Source organism: Raphanus sativus, chromosome 1 (assembly GCF_000801105.2).
Source record: "Raphanus sativus cultivar WK10039 chromosome 1, ASM80110v3, whole genome shotgun sequence".
NCBI classification, from domain to species: domain Eukaryota; kingdom Viridiplantae; phylum Streptophyta; class Magnoliopsida; order Brassicales; family Brassicaceae; genus Raphanus; species Raphanus sativus.
In genome coordinates this window covers 5,420,381-5,446,008 of record NC_079511.1, presented here as the reverse complement: position 1 = coordinate 5,446,008, position 25,628 = coordinate 5,420,381, and the positions used below count along the sequence as shown (strand labels likewise).

At 38.7% G+C, this 25,628-nt stretch overlaps 8 protein-coding genes and 1 non-coding gene across 11 annotated transcripts; 7 read left to right on the top strand and 2 right to left on the bottom strand.

The window, feature by feature from the left end:
• Window positions 1-541: 541 nt before the first annotated feature.
• On the top strand, window positions 542-1,779 carry LOC108859709 (ethylene-responsive transcription factor ESR1). Its single transcript, XM_018633618.2, has one exon. It carries the CDS (start codon window positions 660-662, stop codon window positions 1,569-1,571), a length of 912 nt encoding a protein of 303 aa, XP_018489120.1. The 5' UTR covers window positions 542-659; the 3' UTR covers window positions 1,572-1,779.
• A 3,610-nt stretch (window positions 1,780-5,389) lies between these two features.
• LOC108809070 (uncharacterized) lies at window positions 5,390-7,447 on the top strand. Its single transcript, XM_018581196.2, has 2 exons — window positions 5,390-5,700; window positions 5,961-7,447. Exons 1-2 carry the CDS (start codon window positions 5,620-5,622, stop codon window positions 7,056-7,058), a joined length of 1,179 nt encoding a protein of 392 aa, XP_018436698.1. The 5' UTR covers window positions 5,390-5,619; the 3' UTR covers window positions 7,059-7,447.
• Window positions 7,448-7,684: 237 nt separating this feature from the next.
• On the bottom strand, window positions 7,685-11,146 carry LOC108809003 (uncharacterized). 3 transcript variants are annotated; one of them, XM_057006881.1, is made up of 15 exons: window positions 10,938-11,145; window positions 10,698-10,803; window positions 10,189-10,295; window positions 10,003-10,114; window positions 9,767-9,913; window positions 9,571-9,675; window positions 9,404-9,487; window positions 9,184-9,302; window positions 8,990-9,091; window positions 8,782-8,895; window positions 8,632-8,688; window positions 8,438-8,558; window positions 8,259-8,333; window positions 8,121-8,156; window positions 7,685-8,031 (listed from the first exon to the last, which is right to left on the bottom strand). In XM_057006881.1, exons 3-15 carry the CDS (start codon window positions 10,218-10,220, stop codon window positions 7,915-7,917), a joined length of 1,221 nt encoding a protein of 406 aa, XP_056862861.1. In that variant the 5' UTR covers window positions 10,221-10,295; window positions 10,698-10,803; window positions 10,938-11,145; the 3' UTR covers window positions 7,685-7,914. The 3 variants fall into 3 exon arrangements, with proteins under 3 accessions (XP_056862861.1, XP_018436635.1, XP_018436640.1); XM_018581133.2 differs by lacking the exon at window positions 10,698-10,803 and having other exon boundaries at window positions 10,955-11,146; XM_018581138.2 differs by lacking the exon at window positions 10,698-10,803.
• A 275-nt stretch (window positions 11,147-11,421) lies between these two features.
• On the top strand, window positions 11,422-11,494 carry TRNAR-ACG (transfer RNA arginine (anticodon ACG)). Its single transcript has one exon. It is a non-coding gene; the product is annotated as a tRNA-Arg (tRNA).
• A 136-nt stretch (window positions 11,495-11,630) lies between these two features.
• Window positions 11,631-14,874, bottom strand: LOC108840108 (coilin). The gene is made up of 13 exons (XM_018612933.2): window positions 14,608-14,874; window positions 14,444-14,508; window positions 14,107-14,337; window positions 13,859-14,029; window positions 13,704-13,770; window positions 13,467-13,544; window positions 13,171-13,372; window positions 13,042-13,082; window positions 12,777-12,971; window positions 12,619-12,690; window positions 12,370-12,522; window positions 12,110-12,260; window positions 11,631-12,023 (listed from the first exon to the last, which is right to left on the bottom strand). The coding sequence occupies exons 1-13, from the start codon at window positions 14,803-14,805 to the stop codon at window positions 11,827-11,829; spliced, it is 1,821 nt and encodes a 606-aa protein (XP_018468435.1). The 5' UTR covers window positions 14,806-14,874; the 3' UTR covers window positions 11,631-11,826.
• Window positions 14,875-15,008: 134 nt separating this feature from the next.
• On the top strand, window positions 15,009-17,397 carry LOC108836569 (pentatricopeptide repeat-containing protein At1g13040, mitochondrial). Its single transcript, XM_018609739.2, has 2 exons — window positions 15,009-16,862; window positions 16,949-17,397. Exon 1 carries the CDS (start codon window positions 15,128-15,130, stop codon window positions 16,679-16,681), a length of 1,554 nt encoding a protein of 517 aa, XP_018465241.1. The 5' UTR covers window positions 15,009-15,127; the 3' UTR covers window positions 16,682-16,862; window positions 16,949-17,397.
• A 168-nt stretch (window positions 17,398-17,565) lies between these two features.
• LOC130510510 (uncharacterized) lies at window positions 17,566-18,722 on the top strand. The gene has a single exon (XM_057006894.1). It carries the CDS (start codon window positions 17,568-17,570, stop codon window positions 18,528-18,530), a length of 963 nt encoding a protein of 320 aa, XP_056862874.1. The 5' UTR covers window positions 17,566-17,567; the 3' UTR covers window positions 18,531-18,722.
• A 204-nt stretch (window positions 18,723-18,926) lies between these two features.
• LOC108840388 (proteasome subunit beta type-5-B) lies at window positions 18,927-21,152 on the top strand. The gene is made up of 8 exons (XM_018613221.2): window positions 18,927-19,028; window positions 19,188-19,320; window positions 19,414-19,543; window positions 19,792-19,898; window positions 20,237-20,371; window positions 20,464-20,567; window positions 20,654-20,754; window positions 20,852-21,152. Exons 2-8 carry the CDS (start codon window positions 19,201-19,203, stop codon window positions 20,977-20,979), a joined length of 825 nt encoding a protein of 274 aa, XP_018468723.2. The 5' UTR covers window positions 18,927-19,028; window positions 19,188-19,200; the 3' UTR covers window positions 20,980-21,152.
• A 704-nt stretch (window positions 21,153-21,856) lies between these two features.
• Window positions 21,857-23,950, top strand: LOC108813680 (cytochrome P450 71B7). Its single transcript, XM_018586312.2, has 2 exons — window positions 21,857-22,909; window positions 23,219-23,950. Exons 1-2 carry the CDS (start codon window positions 22,016-22,018, stop codon window positions 23,828-23,830), a joined length of 1,506 nt encoding a protein of 501 aa, XP_018441814.2. The 5' UTR covers window positions 21,857-22,015; the 3' UTR covers window positions 23,831-23,950.
• Window positions 23,951-25,628: the final 1,678 nt, after the last annotated feature.

The following is a 25,628-nucleotide window of genomic DNA, read 5'->3' as shown; positions in this document are numbered from 1 at the left end:
AACCTGAAAAGTCATCTTCGTAGAATAATGCCAACACATGTCAGGTATTCACTGCAGTGTTGTTACCCATATCTTTTGTTCCATACTTTTTCTTTGCTTTCAAAAATCATTAATTTTGTCCTCGATGTTGTCGGTTCTAGTTGTTGGAGTATTAAAAATTTTAAACAAAGCATACGTTCTGATAACTACCGTTAAAATGTTGTTGATTGGTTGAAAACAGATGTACTAAACTACTAATGATCGATTAAATAATTTCGAAGTGATTTCAAATAGACTTTTACCGTTACTAATCAAGATATAAACAATGTTAACGTTTCTAATGAGTGTAAACTGTGTTTTTTTCTGTCGATTTGCAACCCCAACAAAACCACTAATGATTAAAGGAAAAAACACATAATTAAAAAAAACACAGAACTAGTTTGCATAAGAATGTAGATAACACATTTTTGAGTTTTGAAGATTAAAGATAACAAGAAACAAAGGAAGCATTATCAATACATAAACAAGTAACCAAATTAGTTTTGAGTTCAACTCTGTCACACTGTGCCTATAAATAGACAGAAGAAGCTCCAACACTGTCAACGTACCAAACAACCAATCTCTCACATCTCTCTCTACTTCTGTCCTTCAGGACACAAACCCTAAAAACAAAAACAAAAATGGAAGAAGCCCTAAGAAAGTTCAGCGAGTCCACCCGTTCGCTCATCACCGGTTACGAACCCGACCACAATCTTTTGACGAGAAACTTCACCAACACAAAGCCCTTAAACCGCAAACCGGCTTCAAAAGAGACCAGAGTCACCTCCCTCGGAACCGGCAGCGCCCCGACGAGGTACCGTGGCGTTCGTCGTAGGCCGTGGGGACGTTACGCGGCGGAGATACGTGATCCGGCGTCAAAGGAGAGACGGTGGCTTGGAACGTTCGACACAGCTGAGGAAGCCGCCTGTGCTTACGACTGCGCAGCACGTGCGTTTCGTGGATCAAAGGCTCGTACGAACTTTACTTATCCTGTTGCTCTTGCTGTTCCTGTTCCCGAGCATAGGTTCTCTTTTTTCCCGAAGAAATCTTCCGCTCGCCCTCCTGTACCGTTGGATCACTCTTCTACACAGGAGTTCTACGGTACACCGGCACCGCAGAAGATTAACAACGACGCCTCGTATTCCTCTCGCAAAACTGCGCCGTTTTACTCTTTTAACGGCTCTTCTTCTTACTCGGAGCCGAAAACGGCAAGCATTTCGTCTTCCGCTAACGACTACGACACGGAGTTTTTCCCGCAAGAATCTTCAGACTCTGGTCTATTGCAAGAGGTCGTTAAAGAGTTCTTGAAGAAAAACCGCAACCAGTCACCACCGCCGCCGGTGATCGGACATCTAGAGAACACTGGTGATTTGTCTGCTCTCTCTAACAGTTTCCTTCAACAGAAAACTGAGCCTATAACATCAATGCTAGAAGGCTACGGAAACAACAGTCATGCTGGTGACTTCGGTTATTTCGACGGCGTTAGCCCCGCAGCAGACAGTGATTTTACGTACGGATCAGAGGCGTGGGGGTATCAAGACATGTTGACGTAAGGTGGTCAGATGGGATGTACTTGCCGTAAATCATGGGGATAAACTAGTGATATTTCATCATGATATTATCTATAGTTTAAAAGTTCTTTTTTTTTTTTTCTATTTCTATGTTGGATATTAACTAAACAGTTGTTAAGTTGAAATAGCTATAGACTTTCATGATATGTGGGTTTCTAGATGAAGTTTACCTTTTGTAAGTCTTTCTAATATTTTAGTTATATGAAAACTTGGATGTTTCAGTCTTTGCTGTTATATGGATTGCATTTTTGTAAATATCACTAACACAGTAACAGTGCTGCTTCAAGAATATGAATTACTAAATCTTTTGTTATTGAAAATAAACTAATCAATTGTATGAGCCATAACTTACAGAAAATATTTACATACAAGATTTCTCAAAAACATTCTCTTCTCAAAAATAACCGGTGGTGGTGGCCTAATGGCGCTTGAGGGAATTAAGAAACCCAATAAGGCGAATCCGGGTTCAAACCCCACCGGCCACACGAATATGAGTTATTGCTTTCGACTCATTTGAATGCCCAGGAGAGGGTCTATCCGTAGGCTGTACCTCCACCCGGAGGTTAGGCTTGTGTCATCATTGACCCGGGTTTAACCCTTTTCAGTTTCAAAAAAAAAAGATTTCTCAAAAAAAAACTTACACTAAAAGATTTAAGTTATTTTAACCTTTATAGCAACGATATCGCCCTATTTAAAAGTGAATCTGCATGCATACTGAAAATAGGCTTTTATTCGTACAAAAGGCAGAGTTTGTCTCTGTCTGACTGTCTCCTCCAACTTCTCGTGCTCTCTCATTCTATCAACATATGAAAAGCCAATTTACTATTGCCCTGACTACTAATAAAGGATCACGAATTTAAACCCGGATCTCTTTTTTTTTCTTTTTTCCAAAGTCGCTTCTGTCTGTGTGAATATAAATGAATGAAAATGGTACTTACAAAGATATGTTCATTACAGAAAATAATAGTGTGTATTGTGTATGGTGTTGTATTTTCCTGATAGATGATGGCAAAATGATATTCTGTTGATTATTGACTCTAACAATATAGTGCTTGTAATTTAATCTAATGTCTCGTATAACTATTGACAGCTATAGATATCATTGAGGGTGTTAAACTTCATAAATCTCAACGAATTAATGAAGTTATATTAGACTAGTGTAGTAGTATTATTAAATTGTGAAGAATTGTCTCAAAGAAAGGAGCAGAGGCTATAGTTTAGGGTATTTATTGAAGAATACCTAAGTTAATTATTCGTTAGGCAAATTTTCAAACACCAATTTTACTTTGAAAAGAAAAAATTCAGGTACATGCATTCCAATCCAAGTCACAGAGCAACTGCACCGAAAGACTATATAAAGTGAATGAAGGTCAAAATGTCATCACTTTGAGAATTGGGTTTTAGCGAGGAAACAAATATGGGCCATATTCTTAAAGCCCATTAAGAAACAGCCGTCGGAGGAGCCCAAAATCTTAAAAGTGTCATCTTCTTCTTCACTTGACAACAAAGACTTGTAGTATGGATCATCAAATCGAAATGTATGACAGAAGTGATGCTCTCAAATCAAATCTCTCGCAGTAGCCTTACAAATTTCTATATGTGCATTTGACGCCTGATGCTCTGAAAACTTACAAGTGCCATCAGATCGTGCACTGTTATATATATGTGTATAAGTTTTCTCATCAAATGTACTCTCACAAATTTTATATAAGCGATTGATATAAATAAATGTTATGTTCTTCATATATTTCCAATAGTTTTAAGATTCTGCTTTCAGTTCCAAGAGTCCAACTGCCTTTTTGACGTGTGATCATGGGTACTACTACTCAATCACCAAACGAGCATTATGGTGTTTGTCATGTAATGATCATTTTGTATGTTACTGACAAACAAAAACGACGAATGGATATTTGATATCGTTAGGAACAGGGCCGTGCATATAGGCTAATGAAGCATGTGCTTCAAAGCCGTTCATCAATATATATTTGTCGGGGCCAATATTAACAAAATTCTCTTGTAGCTCTACTAGTAACAGTTAGTGTTCCTATTGTTACAGTTCTGAGTTCAAATCTCCACAGTTATATAGTTTAGTTTTTTTTTACCATTTTTAAAAGTAAATGGGCCAAAAAAAAATTTGGCTTCTGGGCCAGTAATTTTCAGGCACGGCTCTGGTTAGGAACGTCGATGAAGTAATAAAGGTTTTGAAACATTAAAATACCATTTTTTTCTCTAAAGTTGATTATCAGACGCATTGAACCAACATAATAAAATGAATCTGTTAACATATTGCTTATGACATATCGTTGGGTCAACGGCTTTAAAACGAACGATTTTATTGCCACTACGACCAAGGGGTAGTTTTAAAATACGTTAGGTTCAAACACCCAAATTACATATATAAATCACTTTGAACATCCATTAAAATATTAAGCACTTTGAACACCATCAGTTTATTATTTTTTTGACTTCAGAACGGGGATAGGTTTATTTAGTTGACGTAACTACCACGCAAACTAGGAATGATGATGACATGGACGTTTTCTTTACACCACTCAATTATAAAGTGGGCATGAGACGTTTAAAAGCTCAGATTTTAATTAGTGAAAGACCTTAAAAGTTATAAGTCAATGCCTACAGATCCAACGCAGTGAAACACGTTAACAATCATATCTCACATATGCAATGCAACTTTTTACTCACGCGTCACTGTTTTCTTTTATATTCACTCATATTCAGTCCTTCCCACACGATACGTTTATACTCCAGTCAATAATTTTATAGAATGGAGAAATTGTTTTTTTTTTCTTTCAACCTGGTGATAGTGTACACTTTAGCAATAACCCCGGCTCGCTTCGTGAGAGTTGTACATGAATTGGTGACAACCGAATATATTAATAGATTGAACATGATTTTTTAAATATTTTTGATTATATACAGACTTGAATCTGGATTGTAACATAACAATGGAACTATCACATACAAGTAGACTTGATAAAAAAAAGTAGACTTTATAAATGAAGACTCAAACGTGTAGTACATGATTATTACAGTAACAAAAAAGTACGGTTGCTCCACAAGATAAATGAAGACTCCAAAAACAAACAAACAAAGAAGCTTATATTAATAATTCACAACTCAAGAGTGGGAAATTTCGTGAGATTAATATAAACACTTATCCTGTTTCTTTTTCCTTTGTCCAAGTGAGAGTTTATATATGGCGATACATCTCTAAATTATTACTCAATCATAAGTAAACGGCCCTAAGTCAATGTATCGCCCACCGACCTGTTCAACACAAGTCACGGTGGTCCATTGGCTTTGTTAGTTTGTTATACAATTTTACAATCATTGAATCCTATTCTTCCTTCTATTTAAAAACCAAATAATTTGTCAAAGGATTGTTGTTACACATGAAATGATACCGTATCCCATTATTCTAAAATTATTTTATGTACAAAGAGGAATCTATAATATAATCAAACTGACCTTTTAAGGATGTCTGAATTGGGCTACCATCTAAAACCTGGCCCAGATTAAAAAAGCCCGAGAGTAACGAAAGGAAGATATTTCGAACCGCCACGTGTCGTAACCAGACACATGAAGTCATAAACACGACATAGGCGTTGAGTCAGGTCGCGAGGCTCGTGGCGGGGCCCCGAGTAAACCGTTAAGCTGCTGCTTAAATGACCTCATAACCCCCCAAACTAAATGCCGAAGAAAGGGTAATTGCGTAAAAATTCGAAAATGCAGAGAATTTGATGATTAAATTCTCTCTATTTATTTTACAATTATGATTTTGGCCCCTTGTCTTTCTCATTACCGCAGTGCCACCCATTTCCAGAGAGGACACAGCCTTTTCTCTCATCCTCTCTTACTCATTCGAGACTTTAAAAATTCATTTCCCTTTTTTTTTCTCTCCTTTCAATTTGTTTCTCTCTGAAAAGTTTCCCTTATCGATTCAAAAAGTTTCTGTTTTCGTCAAGGCGAGATTGGCATTTTGGTAAAAAAAAAGAAAAATCGGGTGGATCTGATGTGGTGGATGATGGGAGAAGCTGATGGGCATTACTGTTCTAAGAAGACTGACGATATCTGCGGCGCTCTTTGTAGTCAGGTTTGATCTCCCATCCTCTTTGTTCTGTTTTTTTTCTTCAAACAAACACTTTGAAACCCACATTGATGTCGAGATAATCAAGATCTTAAATTTCCATAAAGTTCAAAACTTTCATTCCTTTTTCATGTATATAAATCGACCCATCTATTTAATTTATCGCATTTTAATCTCGCTTATCTGTTAATCCTCAAAGTCTGTACCTTTATTCTCATGGATGGGATCTGAGTTTCAAGATTGGTTGGTTCCCTTAACCTTTGCAGGAAACTGGTAGATTCTCCAGCTTCTCTAGACTCTCATGCGCACTCCGTGGCGTGGACATGAAGACATACATCTTCCTACTAGTCATCGTCCCGACATGCGTCTTCGCCGGCTACATCCACGGCCAGAAGATCTCCTACTTCCTCCGCCCGCTCTGGGAATCCCCTCCCAAACCTTTCCACGACATCCCTCACTACTACCACGAGAACGCCTCCATGGAAACTCTCTGCAAGCTCCACGGCTGGGGCGTGCGTGAGTTCCCTAGACGTGTCTACGACGCCGTTCTCTTCAGCAACGAGCTCGACATCCTCTCCGTCCGCTGGAGAGAGCTCTACCCTTACATCACTCAGTTCGTCCTCCTCGAGTCCAACTCCACCTTCACTGGCCTCCCCAAGCCTCTCGTCTTCGCCTCACACAGAGACGAGTTCGAGTTTATAGAGCCGCGTCTCACTTACGGCTCTCTCGGTGGGAGGTTTGTCAAAGGGATGAATCCTTTCTACGAGGAGGCGTATCAGCGAGTGGCGTTAGACCAGCTTCTCAGGATCGCTGGGATCACTGATGATGACTTGCTGCTCATGTCTGACGTGGACGAGATTCCGAGTAGACACACTATAAACCTCCTGAGATGGTGTGACGAGGTGCCTAAGATCCTCCACCTCAGGCTCAAGAACTATCTTTACTCCTTCGAGTTCCCTGTGGACAACAAGAGCTGGAGGGCTTCGGTTCATAGATACGAGACAGGGAAGACGCGGTACGCTCATTACCGTCAGTCTGATGAGATCTTGGCTGATGCGGGGTGGCATTGCAGCTTTTGCTTTAGACGGATAAGCGAGTTTATATTCAAGATGAAGGCTTATAGCCATAGCGATAGAGTGAGGTTCAGCCGTTTCTTGAATCCTAAAAGGGTTCAGAGAGTTATATGCAAAGGGGGTGATCTTTTCGATATGTTGCCTGAAGAGTATACTTTCAAGGACATTATAGGGAAGATGGGTCCGATTCCTCACTCTTACTCGGCTGTTCATCTTCCTTCTTATCTCCTGGAGAACGCGGATAAGTACAGGTTCCTCTTGCCGGGAAATTGCATGAGAGAGAGCGAATGATAGAGAGGAGACAAAGATCGTTCATCTGAAGATCTCTCTCTCTCTCTCTACAATGAGAGGAGGAGACAAAAGGTTGGCTTGATTGAATCATCCAATGGCCTAATAAACACTCACAGAACTGAACTGATAGATATAATCTCTGCTTTTTTTGTCTGAGGCACACTTTCAAGAAGATTATTATAGGGTGAAGAGTTTTTGTTGTATATAGATAGAGATCTGTTTGTTTCTTTCTCTCAGGATTTCTGATTTTGGAATCAGTCATGAAAACCCTTCCATTTCTTGTGATCTTTCTATCTTTCAAATATGAGTATGTATGTGTTCGTTCTTCTAGAGTTTCTCCTTTGGGAAGTTTTGCATCAATACACTCTTTGGTTTGAGCTTTCAGTTCATTTGGCTTTGATATGTATAGTAGAATTAGTGGTTTGCATCTATTCACCATTAGGAGATTTATTTTCACGTTCGATGTTTGATGGAACTCAGTTTTTTGTTATCATCATGAAGGAGACAAGGAATACAATAATAATTACCATGAAGCTGAAAAACATGTGACCAACCAACCACCCACATGGTCATGACTCATATTTCAAATATATCATCTGATTTTTAAGAGAGTAGCCAAGAGGAAAGAAAAACAATCAACAATCTCTTATTGTTCTCTTTAAAAAATTGTGTCCTGTGGCTGTGTGTATAGTTTTTGCTTAATCATCTTCAGAAAATTACATGTTTGAATTTGCTTAGTCATAATCAACATATGAACAGTAAAAAAGAAAAATATCCTTTTTATGGACCTTGGCTACAACAGTCTTGGTTTTGAGTCACCAGCGCTCATCTTTCTGTTTGTTTAGTTTCTTCGCGACTAAGGAATAGTAGTAGAGTTTGCAGATGCTGCTGCAAGTTCCTTGAGATACCTGTTCTCCGAACTCGCCATTCTGCTTTGGAACATTGTCCATTCCCGTTTACACCTGTCTCTCACCTTTGCACAACAAAAACCAACTAATGTTTCAACTCATGAATGGTTTACAGTTAACGCCATAAAAACAGAGTTTTGAAAGTTCTTATTACCCCTTGCCACCCTGCTTTACCGTCGTGTTCCTCTCCCTGAAAAACAAGAATACCCAAAAGAAATGTTATCAAAGTCATATGAAACAAAACTGAGAACTTCTTATGAACTTTGATAAGGTATTATTAAATATCAAGAACCTGGCTGCCTAAAGAAGGAATAGTCTGATGAATGATCCACTGAGAATCAACAACTCCTATCTTCTCATGTGCAGGCTGTTTGTATTTATATCATCAAACTCTTTTAGTAACTAATGTCACAACCAACCACATGTTTCAATGATCATTAAGAACAAAGGTGTGTAAGCAAAATGATTCACCTCAACGCATTTACGAAGTGCAAAATCAAGACCCCAACCGTGAACCAAGTCGTTCTGAAGCATATGCCACACGCAACGCCATGCGTCTCTCGAGAATACTGGAGCCATAATCTCTATAAACCTGTATACACCACACATGGAGTCAGAGTATATAACTAAGTTGTTTTTACTGAACATTTGATGAGACTACGTACGCTGCACATGGAGGTAAGTGAGGATCATTGCATCGACCAGGTTTCTCCTTGGCGTCCCTGGTGATTCGAGTTTTGCAGATAGATAAAAATGATTATCTGAAGGTTTATTTTTTTCACGTTTTTCAAAAAAGGTTACATAACGTTGCTTACTTGTGAACTTCTCCTTTGGTTTTCCTCTTTGTTATCTCCCAAGTGATCTTTTTCTTAGACTCCACACCAGGCTGCGATATCTCTAGACCGTGCTTCTTGACAAGCCTAATGTACCTGCAGAAGATAGAGAAGCACATACTCACATTTTCTGAACTAGGATTCGTGCGTCATTTAAAACCTTTTAATAGAAATGAGAAAGGAGACGCACTCTTCTGCATTAAAGTGTTCAAGACCAAGATCTTCATCCCAGATGAATATGTAGTCATAAGGTGCCACGATGTCAGGATGCAGAAACCTTTTAGCATACCACCTTGTGATGAAAACCCACAACAACAGAGAGATTAAAAGCTTAGCTCGATTAGGAGTAGTTGGAGAAGCAAAGGATAATTATTACGAGTTTACCATTTGGTTTGCTTTGGCACGCTCACGTGTATTGCGCGCTTAGACCATTCATATTGGTCCCATTCAGTGGTTCTTCCATCGTAATGGAACAGAACAATGGTGAACAATTCTTCTGAAAACTGCGGTTGATGATAACGAAGAAGAAGAAGAAAGGACACTCTTTAAAAGCTTTAAAAAGCAGAAAGAAAGGTGAGAGAGACGGCATAAGAAGACTCTTTACCTTCTTGACACAAGCATTAACGTTTACTCTTTGATTCAAACCGACTGTGAAAGCAATGAGATACTTTGGCTTCACAGGTATATCCTACGTAAGAACAAAAAAGCAGTGATCAGACAACTTTTATTAATCCAAAAGACAGAAAGAGAGAAGAAGAAGAGTCAGCTAACCTCCTCAGGCAAACCCCAAAGTCTGCGTAAGAAATAATCTGATTCAGGTGCAACGATACCAGGAGTCAGCATCTCTGCACCTCGGGGATTCGATGGAACCCATATCTGCAGAGAGTCTCGTCAAGATTTAGTCTTAAAACAAGATCTTGTCCATACCAAATTAAAAAAAAAAGATCAAATGAGAAGTGAACAATGCCTTCCAATGTGATGATGCATTAGCCCCATGTAACGAAGGAGTCCTAGATGACCATGTGTGCAAAAGAGTTTCACTGGATGTTTCTGGTGTCTCATCTTCAACGTAAGCAATATTAACAGAAGGAAGAATGCTAGAGGCGAAATTTATCTGAACATATTGGGTACATAAAGTCTTGAGAGGGAAAATAAGAACAAACAAACAAAAAAATGGTAAAGATTGGAGGAGGGCAAGCTCACTTTTGTAAGTGACAAAGTAGGGAAAGATATACCCAAGAAGAAACCAATAACTATTCCTATGAATGTTGCTATAATGAGTTTCATTCCATCATTCATCTTTTTACCATTCGAACTGCAAAACAGAGCAAGTAATCAACTTAAAGACATGGATCAAGCAATGAGCTCAGGACATGTAGTGAATCTAACCAGCGATTGGAGTTGTCTGTTCGGTTAGCCATGTCCTGAATCCGGTTAAGGTCACCAGGAACAATATCACTTAATGGGAAACCTCAGTCTCCAAGGAATTTGTTTAGCTGCACAGCACATGACAATGAGATTTGAATTTAGAATAAAAAACCTGATCTTTAGATTCAGATCTAGTTCACAAGTAGAGATATATTCACATGTCAAAAAGAGTATAGTCAACTAAAAGAAGAGTTAGACAAAAAAGGAACTTGTAGAGACAGTAATATTAAAGCTTGAAGTTAGAAAGAGCATACATAATTAATCACATTAAAAAGAAAAACTCTGTTTCCTAAATCCGAAATCAGACACAGACATAGCTTTTAAGGTCCCAAGAAACAACATGAGTTTAATAAAAATATGAATCTGGTGCGATTGTTTTTGCAAGGAATCTTCCAGAAAGATAACGAAAATGAAATCAGATCCCATGTAATAAAGTTACTAATTGAATTAGAAAAACGTTTGTTGCATACCAGAAAGTGAGGAAAAGCAAAAAACTTTGAGCTTATCTGATGGAAGAGGAAAGCTAAAGACACGACGAATGAGATTTGGACATTTAAAAAGATCTCTCCTCACTCTCTGTAACAGAAGTCGCAAAGACTGACTAAACGTTAAAAAGCTGAATAATTAAATAAACGAAACGAAACGAAACGAAACGAAAGAGATAATATTTACAGTAACGGAGCAAAGCAAAGATCGTTATAGAAACTTACAAAGATGTAATCAATACCACCAAGGAGAGTGGAGACGAATGATCAACTTCGATTAATTAAAAATAAGCCGCCGTCTTTGAAAAAAATTCTGTGAATTTTGTTTGACTGAGATTTTTGTTTTAGCCGGGGAGAAAGATAAGTGAAGGACAAGGATTTAAATAGAACAAATCAAAAGGAAGAGATAACTTTGGACTGAGAAAGGAACAGAACAACGAAGTGTGTTTGAATTGATCGCATGTTACGCGACTTACGGGAATGTAGGTCAATATAAAGTTGACTTTTCACCTCGCTGGCTTTGCTTGTGAACACAGTAAAGGCTTTCTTTCAGTCACTGGAAGTCTGGATCTTCACACGTGCTTTATCTTATGCAACTCATTGGCTCAAAGAGTATTGGTAAATTGTACGACTCCACGGCCCAATTGGTCAAGTTATCTTACCGGTAATTTAATGTGAAATAGTTATATATGGATAAGAAGAACAAAACGACTTCATGGCCCAATGGATAAGGCGCTGGTCTACGAAACCAGAGATTCTGGGTTCGATCCCCAGTGAAGTCGTTATCTTTTTGATGTTTTTTGAGGCTTGTTCATTGCATGGGAGGGTTCTCTGTGAGAAGATAAGAGAAGCAACACGGAACACAAGAGTAGTAGATATGATATAAACACATTCATTAATGTTTCAGACATTTTGAAAGGACTCGAGACATAAAAATAAAATGATCTTGGAAGGAGAATAACATCCATCGTTTTTTGTCTATACATAATAAAACCCCCTAATGCAAAGTGCCTGCCTACACAGCATCAAAACAAAATGGTTTCTCCTCTTCTCCTGTCTGAGGCTTTTTTCACATAACCAAATGAGATTCAAAACATTTAAAGCCGAGTTTCTCTCATATCTCTTTCTGAGATCTAAGATAATTCATTACAGGTCCCATTCCGCTACCTCGCAGTGCCTTGTAAGACCACGTCGAGACTCCACTTGAACTCCCTTTCTTGTCCCACCCACCATTGTTGGCTTGAGACAGTTGTGCCTTTTTCGCACTTAAAGCGTTACTTAGTTCCTCCCAAGGGTCCCCTTTTCCATTTTCTGCAATTTACATAGTTGGTCCAATGAAGTAAACCATTAAGTTTCCATGTCAATAAAATATCGCACTAAGGTTACTGGAAAAGTACCTTTTACAGGGGTTTGCAAACCGTTGTCTGTGCTCAGCTTTAGATTTGCAACTGTTTTGTCAGGTTTGGGCGGTGCTGACTTGGCGACTTCTGTTGTGTTTGAGCTGCTAGTTTTGATGCAGCGGACATCAAGCAGGGAAGAGAATTCTATCTGCAGAAGCTTTCTTATATCAGAATTCTGATGCTAGCAAGCAAACAACTACAAGAACCACAATTGTCTTCTTGTTTCTTTATGACATAGTGTAAACAATGAAGCGTACCTCCAAGGATCCGTCTTCTTTGTAAAGAGATGTATCAGGTTGCATTGAGGAGGAATCTTCATCCTCTTCTGTCTTCTTCTCGATTGGATATTCTTGAACAGGCATCAAGATCACCTTCTTGGATTCTGGATCATAGTAGCTTATCTTTCCAACCTACCAAGAGAATAAATATATTGTAAAGGCTTTAGCCTCCTCAAAGAAAAGAGTTGATTGTTTGATTGGCTCAAAAGGAGTGACAGAGATTTTTACTCGAAAGGAGGAAACTTCGGGCGTCCAAGATGATGTTAGCTCAATGAGGCGGTATGCAATAACATCTCCTTTCTGAAACATTAACAGGAGTTGAGGCGTTTAAAAATGCTGAGAACAACCTATAGAGAACTGTGGGTAAGCAAATACTATACGCAAACCTTTACTAAGCCAGAGTAAGCCACAAGCTGTTCAAAGTCGATCTGACCCTTAGCAAGTGTCTCTGCCTCAGCTGGCTGTGTCTGATCAGTATCTTCATCCATATCCTGTGCATATCTTTTGGACAATCCCGCCTTCTCAGTTCCCCATTTTTGGCCTTTCTTCTTCGTCATGTTTCCATTCCACACCAACTTTTCCTAACATTAAGAAGTCCTATGATCAGACAAAGCTTAAGGATAAAAAAAAAGATAGGGATAAAGTCAATACCGCAGGAGGTGCAGCTTCAGCAGAATCTTGATCTGTTTCATCTGAAAAGTAAAGCATAGAAGACAAAGCTGAGAGGAGCATTAAAAAAATGCATGATCAGAGAGAAATTTATGTGATAATTATTTCTACCCAGCGGCTCGAAGCGAATGTGGCCTGGCCTCACTTCCACAGGAACCACTTCATCCCCAACGCCATCACCATCACCATCTTCATCTGGCTGTTGATTTTCGAGAGCTACAGAGCGATTTCCCTTGGTTACTTGGTGGTTTGTAGTGAAAGCTGGTTTTTGGCTGGGTGCTACAACCATCTGCTTCTGTTTAAGCTGTAAATACTGTAACAAGAAAGAAGGTATCAGTATTGCTAAATCGCGTGATAGATACTCAAGTCTTTTATCATTTTAAGTTGTGAAGTATCTGAAGACGAACCTCTTCCTTCTCTAGTTTTGTCTTCTCTCTCAACCATTGACGTTTAGCCTTTTTACGCCGAGCGCTTCTGCTAGGTGTCTATATATAAATATAAGGAAGAGTTAGCTTCACATTCCTTGTTACAAAGATGAATCACATAGTAAATTCGGCATATACATATTGTTCATTCTTACAAAGACAAGAAACAAACGCAAGACAAGCCCTTTAGTTCCTTGAGACAAAGAAGAGAACTCGAACCTTTTTAGTTTCACCAGATATGTTGCACTGTTCGTTAGGCTCTTTGCTTTCTGCTTGTTTCGAGGACCTGCAACAATAAAGCAAGGCAATGAAGAAACAACCAGTGAATGACAATCAGGAGGTGCTAGAGAGTTTTGACACACACAAAAACATACTTCTTTGACTTGGTCTTAGTCTTGGCTTTAACTTCATCCTGTTCATCATTTTCAGTTCTCTGAGCATCCGATTTTTTCCTCTTCTTCACAGCATTGCTTTTGCTTACAACAGCTTCGTTTTCTCTTTCCACGGGACTTTCTTCAGTAGTAGCTAACTTACACTTCTTCCTCCTACAAAACCATCAAAAGTGAATAAAAACGAATACACACATTAAGTGAGTAAAGAGTCGTTCTGGTCGAGATCCTACTTGGAGCTTATGCTTTTGCTCGAAGCTTTACGTTTCTTTGAAGTCTTCTTCTCCGGAACAATCTCTTCAAGCTCATCCTCTTCAGACTCACTTTCATATCCTCCAGTTTCCTTCTGGAACTCCTCATTAGCAAGAAGCATCGGACCAGGAGCCCCCTCAATCCCACCACAAACATTCTCCTCACTATCTTCCTCAACAATCTCTAACAAAGGTTCCTTCTTTCTCTTAACACTACGAAACAAAAAACGAAAACTTCAACGATTATAACTTAACAAAGCCGAAATGAAACTGCTTTTACAAGACCTAAAGGTGAAGACTTTGGGTGAAAGAAACTAACCACACGATATCTCTATCCTTCAATACACAGCTCGACTCAAACGGCGGCAAAACGAAACCGTCCATCTGAAAATCAAAAAGATCACAACTTTCCGTTAAAGTTCAAATCCCAAAACAAAGAAAAAAGGGTGCATGTAAACCATTAATGATGGTCTGTCAACGTACAGATAGAGAGAGGCCATGAGGACAAGCTTCTAAGAGGCAAAATGTGTGAAGAAGATGATTTGAGAACTCCGAAACAGTTCGGTGACAGTTAGGATTCAGAACAACCCAGCTCCGCTTTAGACCTTGTTTCTTCTGGGACTTACTCAGAACCCTTCGATCCTCGAACACAAGACGAATCCTCACCTTCTCTGTCTCCATAGTTGAGTTGATAATCTCGCTAAAGTTTTGAGCTTTCTGTAACCTTAAACCCTCTCTTATGACTGAGAAGGAGACATCAAAAAGGCTAAACCAAACACTCTATTTCACAGAGAGGGTTTACTCAAAGATTTAATAAGGCAAATAATGGGCCTTAATTAAAGCCCATTGAAGCCCGGTTTAAGTAAATCCTAAAACTAAATGTTGGAGCCTTCGTCTTCACTTAAGCTCTCAGCACCAGCCGTCGTCGTCGATCTGATGTCGCCGCGTTGAAACCAACAAGTGCAACCCCTGATAATGATCATATGCGTCGTGGAGCTCTGATATGCATCAGACGCTGGGCGCAGTACGCCTCGCATACCGCTCGCGCATCGCTCACCTCGTGAAGTCAGGCATGATCGACAACGCGGTCCAGGTGTTCGACGAAATGCGCCGCTCGAGCCACCGCGTCTTCTCCGTCGACTACAACCGTTTCATCGGGGTTCTGGTCAAAGATTCGAGATTCGAGCTCGCCGAGGCGATATACCGGGATATGACCCCAATGGGGTTCTCCCTCATCCCCTTCACTTACTCGAGGTTTATCTCGGGTTTATGTAAAGTTAAAAACTTTGATCTCATTGAAGCTCTGATAAGGGACATGGAAGCCCTAGGGTACGTACCAGATATCTGGGCGTTTAATATCTATTTGGATCTGTTGTGTCGAGAGAGGAAGGTTGGTTTTGCTGTTCAGACGTTCTGTTGTATGGTAACGAGAGGTAGGGAACCGGATGTTGTATCTTATACTATACTTATTAATGGGTTGTTTAGAGTTGGTAAGGTCACTGATGCTGTTGAGATTTGGAATGAGATGATTCGTAGAGGGATTAGTCCGGATAATAGAGCATGTGCAGCACTTGTTGTTGGGTTGTGTCACGCTCGGAAAGTTGATTTGGCGTATGAGATGGTGGCGGATGAGATCAAGAGTGCAAGGGTTAAGCTTAGTACAGTGGTTTACAATGCGTTGATTAGTGGGTTTTGTAGAGCGGGTAAGATAGAAAAGGCGGAAGCTTTGAAGTCGTTTATGAGGAAGAGTGGGTGTGAGCCGGATGTTGTAACGTACAATGTGCTGTTGAATTTTTACTATGATAACAACATGTTGAAGAAAGCGGAAGGGGTGATGAGCGAGATGGTGAGAAGTGGGATACAGCCTGATGCTTATAGTTATAACCAGTTGCTTAAGCGGCATTGCAGGGTTAGTCATCCGGATAAATGCTATTCCTTCATGGCTAAAGAGATGGAGCCTAGAGGATTGTGTGATGTTGTTTCCTACAGCACTCTGATTGAAACGTTCTGCAGGGCGTCAAACACTAGGAAGGCTTACAAGATCTTTGAGGAAATGAGACAGAAGGGGGTAGTGATGAATGTGGTGACGTACACGAGTCTTATCAAGGCTTTTCTTAGGGAAGGTAACTCTAGTGTTGCGAAGAAGCTCCTCGATCAGATGACAGAGTTAGGTCTGTCACCAGATCGCGTATTTTACACAACGATTCTGGAGCATTTGTGTAAATCCGGGAATCTCGACAAGGCTTATGGTGTTTTCAATGACATGATTGAGCACGGAATCACACCGGATGTGATTTCTTATAACACCCTGATAAGTGGCCTCTGCAGGTCTTGTAGAGTGAGTGAAGCAATGAAATTGTTTGAAGACATGCATAGTAAAGAGTGTTGTCCTGATGAATTAACTTTCAAGTTCATTATTGGAGGACTCATACGGGAAAATAAATTATCCGCAGCCTACAAGATTTGGGATCAGATGATGGATAAAGGATTCACCCTTGATAGAGATGTGTCTGATACACTCATAAAGGCTAGCTGTTCAGTGAGTGCTGATGCTTAGGCATAATGAGGGTATAAACCTTTAAAATTGTCAAACTTGCCTTCTCCTGTGCAAAAATATACCGTCGTGGTCAAAACTGTGGCGGCATGGAGATGCTGATACAGAGCCATTTAAGCCACAGAGCCATTTAAGCCTCTATTGATACCTGCTGCTGCTTGGAGAGAAACAAAAGACTTATCAGGTTTGAGCTAAGTTATTCCTTTTCTAGACAATTGAATCCGTGGATGATTTTGCATAGACCAACTAAATATTTACCTTTTGTTTCAGCTGACTTGAGTTGACATTAATACTCCTGAACGGTCATCATTTATGGTCAGACTATGGAACAAGTCAGCCAGCTCTCTTGCGTTAGTGATGAAACAGTTTCCTCTTAACTCAGTGTAGACCAATCCTCAGAAATATTACACTGAGGATTGATCATTTTGGACTGAGGAGTAACCGTGTTCAAGTGCAACCTCTGATAGCTGCTGCGTTGTTAGAATGTGATTTAACCAATAATGTTTAGGTTCTTGATATGTTAAGAGCTTTTGATCTATTCTGCTTCGAGTAGCTGCATCTTAAAGGCTGAACGCCAAAAGGTTAGCTCAGATTTTTATCTCAATGGTTACTTTTGTTCCTTTAGTTTCTGAGGACTTTTGTTCCTTGTCTTTACATTTCTTTCCCAAAAATTTTGATAACCAAAAAAAGGGATGATGGTTACAGTTTCGTTTGCTTGATTTTTTGGTTTTTACGTACAAAAAGATTACTTGCTTCCTTGAGTCAGTCTCCTTTAACACAAGAATCATACTTGAACTTCTCATTAAGCTATCTCTATCTCTCCCTCAATAAAAAACACTCAAAATTTATACTTTCTTGCTATCACACAACTCATTTAATTGATGCTTCAATGTCTCACCACCACTATGAAACCAACCCTCACTTCGTTCAGTTCTCGCAGGATCAACAACATCCTGGTGGTCCCTCTAGCTCATGGACCTCTCCGGACCACCACCAGTTCCCGCAGACTCACCCAGTTCCTCCACCCGGGCCAAGAATAAATACTAGAGGTCGCAACCAGACTGAGTCACCTGAACCAATCGATGAACCACCTTCCTCAAGACCGTTGCCACTGAGGCCAGAAGAACCTTTACCACCACGCCGTAATCCAAACTCCGGCAGGCCTTTGCTATTAAGCCCTGAAGATCAACAACGACCTCCACACCATGGTGGCTATGAATCTAAACCAACTCCATGGTGGACAACTCAAACACGACCAGCAGCTCATCAACCACGTTCGAAGCGGACCGAACCACTGAAACTACCAGCCACAGTCTGCTGTGCAATTCTCCTGATCATCCTGATTCTCTCCGGTCTCATCCTCCTCCTCGTCTACCTCAGCAACCGTCCACACTCACCGTACTTCGACATCTCAGCAGCGACACTAAACACCGCGAATCTCGACATGGGCTACTCCCTAAACGGAGACCTCGCAGTCGTGGTAAACTTCACAAACCCGAGCAAGAAAAGCGACGTGGACTTCAGCTACGTGATGTTCGAGCTCTTTTTCTACAACACGCTCATCGCGACAGAGCACATCGAGCCGTTCATCGTTCCAAAGGGAATGTCCATGTTCACGAGCTTCCATCTCGTGAGCAGTCAGGTCCCTATCGAAATGGCTCAGAGCCAGGAGTTGCAGCTGCAGCTTGGAAACGGTCCTGTGCTGCTGAACCTGAGAGGAACGTTTCACGCACGCTCGGACCTCGGGTCGTTTATGAGATACTCTTATTGGTTGCACACCCGTTGCAGCATCTCGTTGAATAGCCCTCCTTCAGGGTACATGCGTGCAAGAAGATGTATTACGAGACGCTAGCGTTCTGCGAGCGACTACGAGTATATTACTTCTGTTTTGTTTTATGCATTTGATGATCATACAAGTCAAATATATAGTTTTTTTTTTGTAGTTTTTTTCATATGTTTCTGTTAAATTTAGAAAAATAAACTAAATTGCTAAAGGGAAAGTACATTTCATCTTGTAATAATAGTATTGATCCAAAATTTTATTTAATTTCATAATTTTCTATGAATAAAATAGGTTGCTGGAGTAATTAAGTAAATCAAATCAGTCGTATGAATTTATTTGTTTTTGAAATCAACCACACTAGCTAAATTAGAAATTAAGAAAATGGGATTGGCCCAATAACAATTAACAGGCCATAAATCGAGGGCCCAGTCTGGCCCATATATGGTTCTCTGTAGTTTGCCCAGAGCTCAAGAAACGATCTATTCGTCACTAGAGATCTTCTTCTTCTTCTTCTTCTTCTCTCTCTCTCTCTCTCTCTCTCTCTCTCTCTCTCTGTTCTACAGTAAGGTACGTTTCCAATCCTTAATCGAGCTCAAGTATCGCTTATAAAGATCGTTTTTGAGAGAAAAGCACTTTGATTGGCATCGAGTTTTGGTTTATCTCAGGCTAGAATTAGATTATCTGTGATTTTACTTTCAATTGGGGGTGTTTTGAATGATTCTGTAGGGGTTTAAAAAAGATGAAGCTGGATACAAGTGGGTTCGAGACCTCAATGCCTACGATTGGCTTCGGCTCTAGCAACGATATGCTTGATGGATTTTCTACTGTGCCCTCCTTTGATCTTCCCCGCACCACAGATGTGAGTTTTTCTATTTTTTTTTCGGGATTTAATGAAATGTATGTAGCAATGTGGGTGATTGATTGGTTTTGGGGGGGGGGAGTTGGGATCCAGTTTGATGGGTTTCAGAAAGAAGCAGTACAGATGGTGAAGCCTGCCAAAGGAACAACCACGCTCGCTTTTATATTCAAAGAAGGTGTCATGGTCGCTGCTGATTCTCGTGCTAGCATGGGTGGATATATCTGTATGTTTCTCTCTTTTCTATCTGCTTACTTTTTATATGTTTTTTTATAGTTGCTAGTGTTTCGTTGGGAACTCTCTGGAAAATTCCTAAACAAAATATTCATACTTGCGATATAGTTTTGACTGTGGCAGAAACATATAGGATGGGAGATTATTAGTTTACTCTTGTTTTAGTTTTGTGAAGCATTTTTTTTTTTGTGGTGATTTCTGCTGAGGTTTTGATATCGATTTTTCTCAAATCAAATGCAGCCTCACAATCTGTGAAGAAGATTATTGAAATCAATCCTTATATGCTTGGTACAATGGCTGGAGGTGCTGCTGACTGCCAATTCTGGCACAGAAATCTTGGAATTAAGGTACATAGACCATTTTTCTTCTTCTTCTTCTTCTTCTTCTTCTTCTTCTTCTTCTTCTTCTTCTTCTTCTTCTTCTTCTTCTTCTTCTTCATGTCTGCACTGATGGTTGGAATTTGCTATTTATCTTCATTTCTATGGCCATCTTGATTCCTGTTGCGTTTTTCAGAAAGCAAGATTCATTTTTGCCTTGTAGCAATAGACTTCAGTTACCGAATAACAGAATTACTTGAGTTGCATGCTAATTTCATTGTCTATGTTTATTTTCTTCATCTTTCTACCAAAGTTTCGTTTGTTGAAAAACTATGGCTAATCTCTTGGGTTTTTTTTTTTCTGTCAAGTGCCGTCTACATGAGCTGGCAAACAAGAGGAGAATCTCTGTTTCAGGAGCTTCAAAACTTCTGGCAAACATGCTCTATTCATACCGTGGAATGGGTCTTTCTGTCGGCACTATGATCGCTGGATGGGACGAAACTGTAAGTGAATACAAACATCATATCTTCAGTACTATTCTTTTGTCTCTCACCCAAATGAAAACATTAAGATTCTAACTTCTCCGTGGATATAGGGTCCTGGACTATACTATGTTGACAACGAAGGAGGAAGGCTCAAGGGAGACAGGTTTTCAGTCGGTTCTGGTTCACCATACGCTTACGGTGTCCTAGACAGCGGGTAAATACAAAACATGTTCATCTCTTATTATCTCCAATCCCAAAAGCTAAAACACCTATAATCTAATCTTACTCCTATTATCATAGGTACAAATTCGATATGTCAGTTGAAGAAGCTTCCGAGTTAGCAAGGAGATCAATCTACCATGCGACATTCCGTGATGGAGCCAGTGGTGGAGTTGCTAGCGGTTAGTTGTCCCAAATTTTGATACAAAAACTTTCAAGATACTGAATTGAGTATAATATAATAAGATTTGTTCTCTTGTCATATGTTCGTTCAATCAGTGTACCACGTGGGTCCTAATGGATGGAAGAAACTGTCAGGAGATGACGTTGGGGAGCTACACTATCACTACTACCCCGTTCCACCAGAAACTGCGGAACAAGTCATGGAGGAAGCAGCCGCTGAGTAAGGAGATCCGTTTTACTTCCAAATGATTCACTCTCTTTTATGTGTGTTTTGCTATTTTAGTAAGTATACTGAGTTTTTATCTAGCTCTCAAGTACAAGGTTCTCCTTTTTTTTTATCTGAATCTGCAAATACATGTTCCCATTACTTTGTTCAAGCAGCTCTTTTTAACTCTCACCCTGTGTTTTAACATGAAATAACCTGTGATTGTTTTGAACAATTTGGTTACTTTAGTTGTTAAAACATGTAACTAATTTTTAATAACAACAAGTGTATAGATTAGCTCCCGAAACAAGACATAGGTGGAGTCATTAATTACATTTTGTTGACATAGTAGTTGGAGCGGGAAAACAACTTATTATTAGTAGAACAAAAAGAAAAAACATTAACATCATTCAAAAAAAAAATCATTGACTTAGCCTTGGGTCATTTTTATAATCATGATTGGGTTTGCATTTTTCTAGTGAACGATATTAAAGGTTTACACGAATCCATCTAAACCTCTGTAACACGTAAGAGTTTTTGGGGTTTTTTTTTTCTTAATTGTTTGCAAAACAATGAGGTTGATCTTAACCTCGTTCAAGTTCTTCGCTACTGAAAATATGAGTGTAATCTCTTTTGAATGCAGCATCTTTTCACTAGTAAGTTCCTTTCTTATTCACTTTTGTTTTCTTGCCAGTTAAAAGCAGTCGACGTAAATAGTAAAATCTGTGCGTTGATTGAGTGATACATTCATAAATAAAGGACGAGATAAAAGAAATGATATTAAAGTCAAATGGTGCGTCCAAATCGGTGATAGGATTTGATGATAGTGTGAGACAAATATATTATGCATCCACTACCAACACCATAAAAGCGATTTTGAATCAATCGATGCAAACACGTTGTTGTCTGATTCAGAGAAAAGGACACAACTACTCATTATTAACTCACCAGCTTGATTGTCTTTTTTTTTTCATTTTTTTTTCTGAGCAAACTTGATTGTTTATAATTTGATCACTGGAAAAAATACAGAAGAAAGATAAAGAGAGAAAAAAATAATGTCAACTTTCCTCTGTTTCATCTTCCTATTACCCATTTTCTTGATCTTCTTGAAAAATCTCAAACCTTCTAGATGGAAGCTTCCTCCAGGACCAAAGAAGCTTCCCATCATCGGAAACTTACACAACCTCCAAGGAATGCTTCATCTATGCCTTCGAGATCTATCCCAAAAATACGGACCAGTGATGCTTCTCCGGTTCGGGTTCGTGCCTATGGTTGTGATCACGTCCAAAGAAGCAGCCGAGGAAGTCCTCAAGACGCTGGATCTCGAGTGTTGCAGCCGACCAGAGACGGTTTCGGGCAGAACGGTCTCTTACAACTTCAAAGACATCGGGTTTGCTCCATACGGTGAGGAATGGAAGGCGCTGAGGAAGCTCTCGGTGGTGGAGATCTTCAGCGCGAAGAAGCTTCAGTCCTTCAGATACATCAGAGAAGAAGAAAACCATCTGTTGGTTAAGAAACTGTCTGAGTCGGCTTCGACGCGTTCCCCTGTGAATCTGAAGAAGACTCTGTTCACATTAGTAGCGAGTATGGTCTGTAGGCTTGCGTTCGGACAGGATCTCCATACGTGTGAGTTCATCGACGAGGATAGCATCGCGGAGCTTGTTCAAAAGTCTGAGATGGTTCTTGCCAGCTCTGCTTTCTCTGATTTCTTCCCTGGAGGAACTGGTTGGCTCTTGGACAAGATCACGGGACAGAACAAGAAACTGAACAGTGTTTTCTCGGAGCTTGACGCTTTCTTCCAAAACATTCTCGATGATCATCTGAGGCCTGGGAGAATAGTTCTTGACAGTCCAGATGTAGTCGATGTGATGATTGATATGATGAAGAAGCAAGAGAGTGATGGTGACTCTTTCAAGCTCACTACCGATCATCTCAAAGGAATCATCTCGGTAATCTTCTAAACTATATTTGTAGGTCTGAATAGTAACACGTTAAAACAACTATGGTGCGATTATAATAGTGACAAAAATATATAGATTCATATATAGTTGACAAATTTATCACTATTTACTATTTACTGAGGTATGGTGTAGTTTTAAGTTTTAACCATTACCTTACCAGTCGAAGCAATTCTTTCTGAGCTTAGTGGTTAAATCGTTATGTTTAGAAAAGCTGCACATAGTGTTTTTGTATGAATAAATTTAACATTCATTTAAAAAATATATAAAAAAAAAATTGCTATGTCTATGTTATGTCAGGACATTTTTCTTGCGGGAGTAAATACAAGTGCGATGACATTGATATGGGGAATGACCGAGCTGATCAGGAACCCTAGAGTGATGAAGAAAGTGCAAGAGGAGATGCGGACAACACTTGGGGACAAGAAGGAGAAAGTTACAGAAGAAGATGTCAACAAGCTTCATTACTTCAAGCTCATGGTGAAGGAGTTATTCAGGTTACATCCAGCAGCTCCACTATTGCTGCCAAGAGAGACATTGTCTAACGTCAAGATCCAAGGCTATGACATCCCGGCGAAAACACAGATCATGGTCAACGTTTACTCGATCGCACGTGATCCTAAACTATGGACAAACCCGGATGAGTTCAACCCTGATAGGTTTCTAGACATGTCTGTGGATTACAGGGGACTGAACTTCGAGCTTTTGCCGTTTGGTTCTGGTCGGAGAATCTGTCCTGGAATGACAATGGGGGTCGCTACTGTGGAGTTGGGTTTGTTAAATCTTCTCTACTTCTTTGATTGGGCACTGCCTGAAGGGAAAACGGTGAAGGACATTGACTTGGAAGAGGCAGGGGCTATTGTTATCGGCAAGAAAGTCAGCCTTGAGCTTGTTCCACTTCTTCATAAATGATTATGTATTTGATATTTCGTTGTGTGTGTGTATTAGTCTAAGACCAATCCTACCTTGGTTACTAGAATCACTTGACATTATAATTTTCAAAGCAAAAATGGATTTTGTGTGTTGCTATTATCTAAGGCTTTCACATACAAATCTAAATGATGACATTAACTTTGGGAGCATATGGATTTGTTGAATGGCGTGGGCTGGATGTCACCGTTTGGACTGCCTAAATCTATTGGCTGAATTGTAGAATGGTGGATTATAAATTGACTGTATAGATAATTTTATAGTGTTTTTATAGTTTCTTGTAATAGTCTATGTTATTTATATTATACTTGGTTATCACGTTTGACATGGGGGTGATGAAAATGACATTAGTTCAAACTACTAATCTTTAGCTCTTTGTTAATATCCGGAAGCTATTTTTGGCATATATAATTTGACTAGTCTGCTAAGTAGTTTTAATTTTCATATGACTTTTTTTATTTATTATGTTATATAGTTTTAAGTAATTCTACCAACTAATTTCTAGGTTTTTCTATTAATCATTTAAACAAAAATTCCACCATCGTTTACATGCATATTTATTTTAGTAGAGATTACACACCACCAGTGTGGACATTGTTCGTTTTCAGACAGAGCTTACATAAACTTTTACTAACGATTAATATATTTTTTTAAGATTAACTAGATTTTGAAGGGCGGGTATATTTTTTATTTTACATTTTTATAAATTTAAATTTTATATTTGTGTGTTTTAGTCATATTTATGTTTTTCATTGTATAATATTTTTTTCAATGATTAATAAGAAGTTTTAATAATTGTATTAAAATAGTTAGACCATACATATATCAATAGGTCATGTTCATATTTTTAATAATATTAATTTGTGTTATTTTTGTAATAAAATTTGTGTTTAATATTAATTTAATATAATTTTTGGTAACTATATTAAATATGTCAAGTTGCAAAAGTATACACTTTCATATGCATTTCAGAAATTATTTTTAATATTTGTTTTTAAAGTTTGTAACATATTATATGTTTTTATTTGTTACCTAACATAATTAGTCAAGAGTATACGTACCAGAAAACCCGATTCTGAATCAATCTGAAATCAAAGTCTCATACTCTATGGGACATGACCTATATATTCGAACGGTTCTTAAAATATTATATCCGAAAACCCGTATCAAAACCAACCCGCACCGAAAACAATTTTTTTTTTGAAAAGTGTTTGAAAAAATATAACTTTTAATATATGTATGTAAATAAGTTAATATGGTCGTACAACTTTAAGTAAAATCACATTTACTAAATAATTAATTGAATAAACTTATTTAAAACCCGTTAAATTAAATGAGGTTATATAAATATTTATTTCAATTAAAAGTCCACTTAAACCGTGTTAAACTATATTTTAACATCATATACTTTATTAATATATAAATTTAGTGTCTAAAGAAGATATTTAATAAATTAATGTATGGTTGAATAACTCATTTGGGCTGAGATGTAAATTATATTGTTGTAGTGTATATTTGTTTTAGTAATTCATAGAATAACCTATTTAAAACCTGTCTGGATGAGTTTAAATGAAAATTTATTCTATAAAAAGTTGAGATTGTTGAATAACATATAGAAATAGTTTTGATGGAATACATAACCGACAAAATGAGCAACTGTAACTGAATAACATGCTAATAGCACATTGATGATTCAAGTATATAGTGAAATAGTTCGTCAAAAAAAAGTATATAGTGAAATAGATTTCAATCATAATTGTAATATAATAAAAAAAATATA